The sequence below is a fragment of the Sarcophilus harrisii genome, chromosome 2, assembly GCF_902635505.1.
Source record: "Sarcophilus harrisii chromosome 2, mSarHar1.11, whole genome shotgun sequence".
NCBI classification, from domain to species: Eukaryota; Metazoa; Chordata; class Mammalia; order Dasyuromorphia; family Dasyuridae; genus Sarcophilus; species Sarcophilus harrisii.
This window is the reverse complement of record NC_045427.1, coordinates 346,102,543-346,114,853: the sequence shown is the minus strand read 5'-3', so window position 1 is coordinate 346,114,853 and position 12,311 is coordinate 346,102,543. Positions and strand designations below refer to the sequence as shown.

The 12,311-nt window shown below is 46.3% G+C and overlaps 1 protein-coding gene across 1 annotated transcript; it reads right to left on the bottom strand.

The window, feature by feature from the left end:
- Positions 1-3,460: 3,460 nt before the first annotated feature.
- Positions 3,461-11,992, bottom strand: PITX1 (paired like homeodomain 1). Its single transcript, XM_003756453.2, has 3 exons — positions 11,281-11,992; positions 7,732-7,940; positions 3,461-4,167 (listed from the first exon to the last, which is right to left on the bottom strand). The coding sequence occupies exons 1-3, from the start codon at positions 11,441-11,443 to the stop codon at positions 3,619-3,621; spliced, it is 921 nt and encodes a 306-aa protein (XP_003756501.1). The 5' UTR covers positions 11,444-11,992; the 3' UTR covers positions 3,461-3,618.
- Positions 11,993-12,311: the final 319 nt, after the last annotated feature.

Below are 12,311 nucleotides of genomic sequence, written 5' to 3'. Positions count from 1 at the left end.
AGTTCTGGACCCGGTTTAGGAAAATCTGAATTCAAATTGATCTCAAAATATAACTGTTAATTAATAATTGTGATTGCAAATTACAAGCTGGCCTTATTCAGTCATTTTCAAAAAGGGAGTGGAGGTGGAAGATGGAGACTTAGTAACAGATGAGAACTTGGAGTTAAAGGGAAAGTAGGATAACTACTTTCCACACATAGCCTCAAATTGCGGATGTTGGGCACGATTCTTATAAGAAACTGAACTCCAGGAGAAAAGTAGAAAAAATGGATTGTTTGTAAGTTTGTTTTTTCTTATCAGCCCTATCTAAGCCTCCAATTCCAGCAATAGTTAAAGGAATGGTTTCAGGCTGGGAGGAGGAGTGAAATATACCCGGAACACGCCAGGAGAGATCCCGCCTGGCTGTGACCGCAAAGGAGATTTCTCTGACTTTTTACTGACGTTTTGGGCAAAGTCACTCTCAATTTCGGCACCCCTCGGTCGCTAAACTCATCAGCGTTTCCCCGCTCCCCTCTCCTAACAATCTGATTCTTGTCTCATTGCTGCCAGGAACAGGCGTCGGGTGCTTTCTCTGCAGCTGTGATTTGAAAAGTCGGGGTGGGAGGAATGAAGAAAACTCGGTGGGTCTGGTATCTTGGGGGTAACTATTAGTGCTTTTCTGGCTGCGGCAGTCTTTAAAGGCCAGGCACCACCTAACTCAATCTGAGTATTTAAAAAACCCAGCGGCTTCAGAGCAAAAAGCAAGCAAAGTGCGCCGCTGTGAGCCTATAGTTCTTCGATAAACTCGTAAAGCAGAAAAGACTGGATTGGGAGGCAGTTGGTCCCTGATTTACTTCTTTCTGCCCGTACCTCAGAACCTCGGACCCTTGCCCTCATGCAGCATTAGGGTGGGGGGAAAGAGTGATCGGGAGGAAGAGGAAGAAGAAAAGGAAGAGGAGGAGGAGAATAGCAAAAGAAAAGCAAAGTTGCTGCAGCTGTAAACCTGCATCATATTAGGACGCCTTTGGGGGAGAGGGAGAGAAAACAGGAGAAAACAGAGGGATCTGGGGTAGGGAGGTCGAATTACTGGGGCATGGAGAGGCTCAAATCTAGGCAACCGTGTCCTTTCTACACAGGCGGATTTTGGTTAAATTGCCTTCAGTCTTTCCTCTCCTGACCCGGAACCCCGAACCAGAACTAAATTCGATGTGGGCGGAGCTCAGGCTCTGGGCTAGGAGACAGTATCTCCCACAACTTGAGCCCTCCACAGACCCGCTCTGGCGGCGCCCACTCGCTTCTGGCTTCCAAGACCTTCCTAAGCAAGGCGGAATGAAGAAATTAGTGTTCACCAGATGTTAAACCACGCTAAGACTACTCTTAATGGTGGTACATTTATAGATCGATATAGAGATATTTACATTTATCTATAAAATCCAACATAAAGAGGGCGGAGCTGGGAGGGCGCTGTAAGAGCTCATGAAGACAGAGACAGAAGCCAGAGGGTGTGCAAAGTTTTAACAGAGCGCACACGCTACAAACTGATTTACAACCTTGATGGAGGCGCAAGTAGAAGTTGCCCTTCATTTTCTACGAAATAGGCTTGACAAGCTGAACGTTCGAGTCTACTAAGCTTCCCAAAGATTTGGCTTAATTACTCACCAGGGTTCCAGAGCCCAGGCAACTATCGGAAGATGGGGGTGGGAGGCAAGGAAGGGGGAGGGGGCCTAGAGGGAGGGAATGGGAGGCTAAAGGGAGGGAATGGGAGACTATCGAAATATTGTTCCGGAGGACTTAAACTAGAGAAGTCTCAGCCTTTCCTTAGGCCTGACCAGGATATAGCCTCAGCAGGGTTCCGGCAGTTGAAAATATCCACGATATCTTTGGTGGCCACCGACAAGGCTTTGTTTTCGTTGTTTTAAAGCTGAGATTGGGGAGCGCTTTGGGGAACTGAAGTGAGGCGGGCCAGTAGACGCCTCAACTTCTCTATGCTTCGCGGAAAACTAATAGTAAAATGGAGCCATAAGATTACAAATGGCCACCACCACCGAAGCCGGAGACTCATAAAATGTTGAGACTGAGATGGGAATAAAGGAACAATCATTACAATTATCTCTTCATCATCCCTCCTTCTACTGTAATTCAGAGTCTCCAGTGACTTTAGAGCAGTACAAGCTCAGACATAGTAACCAAAGTCACATGCCCCGGGAAAATCTCTGAGTAAGCTTCATCGAACTAGGAGAGAACGCGATGAAAACATTTGTTTCCAGGGTTTCCAATTTTGGAAGCCCTCGCCGACCCCTAGGGTAAAAAATCGTATATATGTTTTTATATACATATATACACGTTTATATGTATATGTGTGTACACATACACACACACCAACAGTCACAAAATTCTTCAATGTGCAAGTTGAAGTCTCTTTTTTAAGAGTAGCAAGCCCACGGTACCTAGAATTCTGGCACAGTGACAAATAATTGGGTTTGTTTGTGTTCTATCAACCGCAATGTCAAAGTCCAGGGTGGCCCTCCAGATGCATGGGCTTCTCTTGATGGAGCATAAGAAAAGAGAAAAGAGGCAAAGCAAAGTGTCTAGCGAGTATGCAATGAATGACATGAACTAGGCTGCTCTGGACGCAGTATTCTTAGCCTCCTTTTCGGTCCGCACACAAAACAAAATCATTGCTTAGCGGCTTAGAGGCTAAAAGTGGAGGCTATCAGGACTCAGGCTTTGACCTCAGAGAAAACTGCAGATCTGGATTTCCTTTCATGAGCTGGGTACCGAGAAACTGGCTGTGAGGACGGACGAGGGGATGCCTTTTCAGACTTTGACTTAAGTTTAGTTAGGGGTGCGCACATCTAGGCATGCTGTTGGAGGGCTTCTGGGGCCAGATGGAGAAGGTCTTTTGACAAACTCCTCTCTTCCTCACTTCTTTTAATTCAAGGGAAAAAAAAAGTCAAGAATCATGCATTTTAAAAACAGTTTATTCTCCGCGCCGCGGACAATTCTCCAGCGCCCAGTAATGGCAGATATAAATAGAACTTTTGTTAAGTTGACCGTCCTCTCATCATTACTCTTAGCAAAAGTCTCAGCCCCAATAGGTTAACTTCTTCTTCAGGCTCCCCAGCTCTGCACTTCCCCCTCCCTTCCCACCCCCGCAGTGGCAAACTCTCCAACCTCCTGCGCCCCTTTTCCCCCCACCCCCCCACCCCGACCCCATCCCGCCCTCTATAGTGCTGGCACGGACCCCTCCCTCCCTTGGCCACCACTTCTCCCTCTCTCCGGTCCCCTCTCCACTTTTTATCATCGCCGGATCTCCGGAAAGTGGCCTTTTCACTACGCCTGTGCAAGTTCAAGTAATTACATACAACCCGCATAATCCAGGGGGAAATTGCAACTCATCCATTTATTCGTGGTTTTTTTTTTTTTTTCCGGACTCTTTTTTTTTTTTTTTTTTTTTTAAGGGAGAGTGGAGGAGGAGAAAACAAAGCAAAAACAAACAAACAAACAAACAACAACAAAACAGAGTGGGGAAAGGAAGAGGGGAGAGTAAAAGATACGTGTGGTCCGTGGTAGTCCGATTGGGAGCCTCCTCCCCGGCTTGGCCCTGGCCGGGCCCGGCCCGGCCCCCTCCCCACGCGGTCAGCTATTGTACTGGCAGGCATTGAGGCCGGAGCCCGGGCTCTGCAAGCTGCTGTAGCCAAACGTGGAGTGCTGTTTGGACTTGAGTCGGAGACTAGCCAGGCTGGAGTTACACGTGTCCCGGTAGACGCTGTAGGGCGAGCCGGGCGGACCGTAGGGGCAGGCGCTGGACGACATGGCCGAGTTGAGTGAGGAGCCAGTGAGGTTGTTTAGGTTGTTGATGTTGTTGAGGCCGGAGTTGGGCATGCCTGGCACTGCCGAGTGACCCATGCCAGAAGGCATACTCATGGACGAGATGGTGCTGGGAGCCGAGAACATGGACTGGGAGGACAGCGGGCTCATGGAGTTGAAGAAGGTGAAGCCCTTGGTGGACAGTGGCGCTGGCGTGAGGCTCTTTGCGGCCCAGTTGTTGTAGGTATAGCCGGCGTACACATCCTCGTAGGGCTGCACCAGCCCGCTGAACTGCGGCACGTAGCCGTTCTTGCACAGGTCCATCTGCTGGTTGCGTTCTCTCTTCCTCCACTTGGCTCGGCGATTCTTAAACCAGACCTGGGAGAAGGGAAGAAGAGGGAGAGGGCAGAGCCGCATCACTGTCAAATCTATTTGAGGGGCAAGGTATATCTGGACTGAGAGGCTCTGTTTTCTTTCAGCCTAACCATCTTCACCTTTCACCCGTTGTCCTCCAATCCATGCCATGTTGAACCCCCTTTCTTCTCTCGAAGCCTCTCCAAAATTGGACTTTCTTACTCCTCCTTCCCTGGTTCTCCTTTTATTCCTCCCCCCAGGTTCCTCATTATTCTCCCTCAGTACCAAACTCTCATCTCTCCCTCTATCAGACATTTCTTCTCTCCCAGAAGAGTATTCTTTATTCTTAATTTCCTTTCTACCTCTGATCGTTATATTCTTCATATACCAGACCTTCTTCATTTCCCACCACACCAGATCTTTGTCCTTCTCCAAAATCACCCTCATCTTTCTTGCCCAGAAATATGCTATATTTTTTCTTTCAGTATCGGATTTTATCTGCCCCTTCAACTCCAAACTTCTCTCTTTCCTTAAAAAACAAAACAAAACAAAACAAAAACCTTTTCTACTTTATCCTTCCCTACTCTCCTATCCCTTCCTCTACAGAATTTGCTTAAACAGATTTCAAGGCTTCCTCCTTCTCGGCTTTCTATTATTTTCTTCTGGCTGGATGTCTATTTCCTCAGATCAGTAACAGATCATATCTAGCCTGATCTTGGGGCCTACAAAGTAATTAAAAAAAAAAAAAAACCACAACTGTGTTACAGATCATAAAAATGGAATTGGATTAGTCCGTTTAGGTTAAAAACTATCACTTCTCCGGTAGAGATTTGTAACTAATGAGACTTTGGGCCAAACTTGCCATCCTAAGATGGTTGAGAAAAGTGTTTTAAAAAATAAGCAAAGAAGCGAGGGAGAATCAGGAGGAAACACCTAATTCAATCCTGTTTGTGTTCGGCGAGTTTCCCTCCCCCAGTTTCAAAGCCACCGAACCTGAGCCAATTTGAGTCCCTTTCCTTCTCAAATTTTGGCCTGAACAGGACTTTGGACCAGGTGAGCCTAATTCAGAGAGAAGTTGGTCGCGGCTGTCTATAGCCCTTGCGTGGGATTAATCCAAATATTTGCCTTCACAGAAAATAAACGATCCCCTCTGCCCCTGAAGGAGAGCTGACTGGGCAGTAAAGCCGCCTTTTTTTTTTTTTTTTTTTTTTTTATTGGGGAACGAGGCGGGGGTGGGGGGGTGGGGAGGAGGTGGGGGAAAGGATACTTGAAGATCTGGAGTGGGGGTAAGACTTTTCTGAAAAGCCACTGGAGAGGAGACTGGAGAAGAGAAGCAAGACTGGGACATTAGACTTCTGTTCTAAGTTTTGAATTCCACTGGCAGTGCAGATAGAATTGTCTTCTCTCTAACTTAATATCTATCTTTATCTCCTTTCTCTCTATCTCTATCCCTCGGCTCCCCAGGAGCTTGGGAATAGTCCTGTCTAGTGAAATGGCGGCTCCCATCTTTTCTCTGTATGTATGTATCTCTCTCAAGTACCGGCTGATTCAAGGATTGGGCAGCCCTGAAATTCTTGTTGCAGTAATACACATCCTCCTGAATTCTGCGCTTTGCGTTGAGACCTTCCACCACATCTCCTGCGCCCTTCTACAGAAAGTCTTTTTGAACAATACTAGTTCTAACATTCACTCTTTTTTTTTTTTAAAAGTCCAGGCCAATTGTAGTTAGCTTCCAGTCCTAGTCTGGGTCTTGGGGACCCCACTGACCCTCAGGCCACTGGGCCCCAAGTCCACAAGTTGTTGATTTGAGGTGTATTATCTTCACCTCTCAGCAATGGGTTTATCTGTTAATAGTTTGCTTTATCTGATTAGTGCAAACAAGTTGGAGACCTAAGAGTTACTGGAGGTTGCCTTGATACCCAGGTCCATCTATTTACCCCTTTCTTTGGTGCCGATAGACCTGTTCCCGTCTCTTCTCTGCCGAATCATTTCTGATCCTACTGCCACAGTTTGGCAGCGGAGACTTTGGGAAGCTTCTGATTTAGGGCCTTGCTTGCCAAATAGTTTTTGGACTTTCTTTCTCCTTCCCTCCCAGTCCCTAAGCCAAATGATCCTCCCTCCCTACAGGAGTCAGAAGGTGACTTGGGAATGCCCTTTGGTTCTTTAATTTGGTTTGCATTAGGTGCCATGAGAGAAAACCTTCCAAAAAAGGAACAAAGGGCCCTTGTTAAAGTCGAATTTTGCCACCTCCCAATGCCGTGTCCCAGTAAGTGACTGGGACTTTCTATATGTAGCAGGGATCAGAGGATAAAGGAAAAAGAGGCTCAAACACCTGGCATTTACTGCTTTCTATAACTAAGTGCCAGGGACAGTAACAGATCCAAAGTTATCTGCTCACAAATAGCTGTGTTTAAAGCAGGCATTTCATATGTCTAGCACGGAAATACAGCTAGATGCTGGACCCGGGTTTTCTCCCTTCCTTCTTTAGGAATCCTAAAGGAATTCCCCCCCCCCCCCCAACTCTCTTGCTGTTTGTAGTTGGGTGTGCTTGTGTCTTTTACTCCTCATGTACATTTCCTTCTGATTAGCACTGGAATATCACTACAAAGTTGAAGAAAATGTGTTTTGCCAGGAGGATAAAAAGGAAGGGTAAGATGACTGTGAGTGGATTTGCACAGGGAAGATGTGGGATGGAATGGGGGGGGGGCCTAGATCTTTCCAACAGAAGTGTGTGGGGGACTCATTCTTGTAAGACTCGGGTGTGTAGGAAGCTGTCCCATAACAGAAGGTCTGTACTTTAGGCCATGGCAAGCGGGTTTTGACCCTAAGAATTTCAGGAAGTCATAGAAACATTGGTAGATAATTTTCTAGGGCCGAAGAATTTTGACCTGGCCTTTGACTTGGTCCCTAGCAGTATACCCCCTGGAGATGCCTAGAGTCAATGTTTGTTCTGGGTGCTCAGGTCTAATTGCTCCTCTTCACCCTTTAATTTCTTACTTTTCTCTCTGACTACTCCGTGATGAATACCTTTTGGGCTGATCAGGGTTTTCCGGGGCTTTTTCTCGGTGGATTCTGCCTCAGGAAGTTGGGAGAGTAAAAAAGGAACATGAGTGAGCATACGGGAAAAAAAATTCTTTTGTTTTGTCTGTTTTCAAGGAGGTCATATGTACGAAGAATGAAAGTAGGGGAAAAAACCAATTGGATTGCAATCCTCATTTGGAGTTCAACCCTGCTACTGCTTCTTTCTAGGTTCCAGAACTTAGCCTTAGAGATAAATGCCCTCTCACCGCTGGGTGGAAAGCTCTATGGCTAACCAGGACTACTATTTTCCATGGACTTTGCTTCTCTGCCTGTAGGGCCTCATTCTTCTCCCACCTTATTGTTCCCCATGTCCAGTTAGTGTATCTAGAATAGAGGTTTTCTCGACCCTTGGATACCAGTTTCTGAAGCTTGGCGAAGATTAGGAGTTTCTTGCCAACAGGTGCAAACCTTTCTTGTATATTGTTTCTCTTGTATATCTCTATCTTGTATATCTAGGTCCCACCCGCCCCGATGTACATCTCCTCCCCTCCCCTCCTGCCTGCTCACCCGGACTCTAGGTTCGGTGAGATTGGTCCACACGGCAATCTCCTCCCGCATACTCATGTCTGGGTAGCGGTTCCGTTGGAAAGTCGCCTCAAGTTCCTGCAGTTGCTGGCTAGTGAAGTGCGTTCTTTGTCTGCGCTGTTTTTTCTTCTTGGCTGGGTCTTCACCACCTCCGTCCTCACTGCCCTTGGTTTCTCCGCTCCGCTCCTTTTCTGCAAGGGCGCACCACCCAGACAGGAATCACACAACCGTTTGGCCAGCTCGAAGCCCTAACCCTGCCGCCCAGAGCCCACAAGACCCCTGGGCAAGCTTCTCTTGCATGCTAATGGACCTATTACAGCACTGCTAACCTTTACCACTGAATCCATTATGGAAAGGGGCAGAGTTTTCCTTTTGTTTTCTGATAGGAAAATAGCAATTGTTCTTTTAATAATGATTATTTTTGTTAATTTCGGTTCAGCTACTATTATCATTGCTGAAACAAAATTACATGTTGCTTGTAATTGTTACTGCAATTATTGGTTGCGACAACACTGTTGTTTTGCTGCTGTTAACTGGTTTTTATTCCTTTAGGTTTTAATATTAGCTGGTGTATTTTGAATTATTATTCCTTATTACGATATCATAATCGTAATTATTGTTCCCATTACTCGATACTCCTAGGTGAACCTGGCAGTACCCAGTCCTTTCTAAGCAAACCTATAATTGTTGTCCCAAGCTCCTAGCACCTGCCCTCCCTCCTTCCCCATCCAGGTTTAGTTACCCAGCACCCTGGGGGAGTGAGAATTCAGAATCCCCCAGAGATGTAGTGATAGTAAAGAGTATTTTGAGGAAAATCTAAATTCTCCTTGGGCTGAAGTCTCCCAGGCTTCACTTTTCAGGCAAGGGAATGAAAATGAAGACATAGATACAAATATATCCTGGACTCCTAGATAAAACTAGTATAGAAAGTGAGAGAAAAATACTTGAGTTTAGGTCTATCTAGATACCCAACCAGAAACAAGCACAGAGTAACACAAACATAGTTAAGAGACACCCAAACACAGAGAAACATAAGTATTTGTGTACCCAAATACACTCATGGGCATTTGTAGACACAAATGGAGAAACACAGAAAGACATTCATAGATACAAGTACATAATAGAAGAGCACTGATGAACAATTAGAGAAACACAAAAATCTCGGAGAAATAGAGAGGCATGAATTCACCGAAGCCTACAAACGCAGAAAAATAATGACAGACAAACATGAAAACATTTATAGTAACATTCATCGGCAAGAAGTTATAAAGACATAAGCTGAGAACGCATAGCCATTTGTAAACATATACAGAGAAACACAAGTGGAATAAAAAGAGCGTCCAAGACAAAAACACATGGAAACAGACAAAATCTTAACATTAGAAAATCCCAGATATTTGGAAATACAGCAGAGGGAGAAACACCAATAACAGAATCAAATAAAAGAAGGAAAATAGGCATTTACTGACACACAAACTGAGAAATGCAGAAAAACAGGCGCCAAATACACAGGCCCACATTGTAGATACACAAAAGAAAAAAACCTTTCCAACACACACAAAAAATATACATATATTTACAGTCACGCTGAGAAACACACACAAATCCAAATAGGCATTTATAGAAACACGCAAATGAATAAAAGCACAGGCTTTTCAGAAAGCTAAACAGAGGCATTTATAATTAAAAAACACACAGAGGAAAACACCCAGTCCCCACTGATAGACATAGAAACACACATATATAGAATATATATCGATTACGGAGATATAACTGGGATAAGGGAATGGGAGTTTGGGGGAAGAGAAACACAACCAGTTGTGTTTCCACAACCAGGACACCAGGTCCTGTTACAGACTGACAAAAGCGTTGCTATCCTTTATTCTTTCTAAATACTTAATTCTGATAATTTGTATGAGCAAGGATTTGTCGAAGACAAGTAGAAAATAACCTGGCAGTTCTTCCCTGGCTATCCGGGGGAATTTATCTTTGATTTAGCATGGAACTCTGGACTGTGAAGAGTGAATTAAATTGAATTTTAACTTTCATAAATATAAAGTAAATAAATCATCATAAAGTTTTGTGCTTGTCTTGCGCCTCTTCCCTTTAACCTTCCCATATATACTCTGCAACTTTAAAAAAATGCGCTTAAATGAAAAATTAAATGAATTAATTGAAAACCAATTTTCCTTTTTCTTTTTCCTCCCTCTGGGTGAAAGGAGGATTTCCCTGTCTGGAAAATAGAGCATGTGGGGCTGGCTCCCAAGGGCCTCCAGCGAGCTAACATTTAGCCCGAGAGAGCAATCTGTCTATCAAAATCTACTTAACTCTCTAGCTCCCATTTCTGAGTTTTTGGAAACAAAAGGATTGCCTACAGGTCTCAGAATTAAATTCTAAAAAGGAGACATTCGGCATCCCCAAAGTCCGGCGCAAACAACTACAGTGAACTTGATTGAAAAATCTCCGGACCTTTCCCCCTCCTCTCTCCGGTGCTCAGGTTACACCATGCAAGCGCTGCTTGTTTCTCTGCCTGAGGAGGGCAAGAGGGAGGGCGCTTGGCCCGAAGCCCCGGTAGTTTTGGGCCTTGGGGATCCCGCCTAATATTGGCCTCCCTGGTCCCTGAATCTCGGAACCGCACCTAAGAAGACCCAGGGCAGAACTTTAATCTTCTCTTACTCAGTTTTGCTCATTTTTCCCACTGTTCCCTCTCTGTTTATCCCTTTTAAAACATTTAATTCCCGTGTTGTTCTCATTCTCTTATCTATCTCTGTCTGTCTCTGTCTCTGTCTCTCCCCTTTCTAAATTTCTTTCTTACTCATGTATCTTTCTAGATTTTTGTCAGTTTTTTTTCTTTCTTCTTTTTTCCTTTCCACATCAAATCCTTTAAAATCACCGGCTTCCCATTTGCTTGAAAAGCCAGCTTTGCAAAACCAATCGGGGCTTATTATTTGCTCCCGGAGAATACAGACTGTTTAGCCCTCTCCAGGTTTCTCTGTTTTTGTTTTTATCTTTTTTTTTTCCTTTTAGTTAATAGGGGGTAATGTAATTTTAAAAAGAAAGAAAGAAAGAAAAGAAAAACATGTTTAAAAGAGTTCGATGTTTTTGTGGTGTATGTGAAAAATTTTTCCCCTTCCGGGAAAGAGAGAAGTGAGGGAAAAGCCAGGGTCGTCTCCGTAATCAGTAATATTTTAATTCCTCTCTGGAACACTCGGGGGCAGCCAGCCTGGGCAGAAGACTTTTCGTTGGTGCTGTCAAGGCTGCACAAGTTCCCCACGCACTCGTAGCTTTGGTGACAGTCATGCTTCCGCACTGAATAGTGTACCCTAGGATGGCTGCTCTTTATCTACGGGCCTCTCTGGCCGGGATTTCTCTTGTACCCCATGCTTTTCTTTCCCCAAGTCTCAGTCCTCATTACATCTTGGATTCTGAGTTTACCAAGGAGGTCACAATTGGGGGGAGAAGGAGGAGAAGGAAGTGAAGGCGGGGTAGGGTGGAGGTGAGTGTGGGTCTGAGAGGCGGGGAGAGTGTTACCTGGGACCTCGGTGTCTGAAGATTCGCTTGCCGAATTCTCCAGAGGCTCTCGCGAGTCAGAAGCACGGGCCAGGTGGAAGCTGGAGCTCATATCGTGGGGAGGCGGCGGCCGAAGTCCTTCGGGTAGCCGTTCCAGGCCCATACCCCCTTTAAAGGAATCCATGGCGGCAGTAGCGGGGGCCCAGAGGCCTCAGGCTCAGCTCCCAGTCCCCAGAAGCCAGTTGGGAGCGAGGGCTTCTACTCCTTTAGTTCTAGTCCGGCTGGGGTCCGGCACCAGTTTTGGAGAAGAGAACCCTTGGGGGGCAGCCTGGACTCTTCCTCTGTCCAAAGGCTCCCTCGGATCTACAGGGAGAAAAAGACAGTGCCTAAGCGGGCAGCCCACTGGGCGCCCCGGGGCTGTGGCGCGGGCAGTCGCGCGCTTTCCGCCCCATGGGCAGCGCTTGGCGGGCCTAGAGCCCCCCCTTTCCCACAGCAAGGCTAAGCCGAGCCCGAACGAACGGAGCGGTGCGCCGCAGCCGAGACTCAAGTGACTTGCAGCCCAACAAATGCCAGCAGTTAAAACTCAGCTCCTCCCCTTGCAAGGTCAAAACCTCCGCGTCTCGCGGGGAGAACACTTTTTCCTGAGCTCGTAGCCTCCCAGAGCCCTAAACTCAGCACGCCTGCTGCAGCTCCCCATATATGTAACTTGTTTCTAAGGCACCGGGTGCTGCGGACAGAGGCGGTCTTAAAGCAACAACGCGCTCCACCAGGTTCCAGCAGTCCCTGCGCTGGGGGTTGGGGGGTGGGGTGGGAGAAGATGGGAGAAAGGAGGAGAGAAAGGAGGGAGGGAGGGCGGAATCTAGTTTTCTAGTTGCCTCCGCCTCTGCTCCCTCTTTGCCTCTCTCCCTCCCTTTGTATCTCCCTCCCTTCTTACTCCCTCTCTTTTCGATCCCTACCCATCCCACTCTGAGTCTCACTTTTATCTTTATCTTCTCAGGCTGAGTATATCTCTGTGTACCTCGATTTTTCGGCACTCACTCTCCATCTCTGTT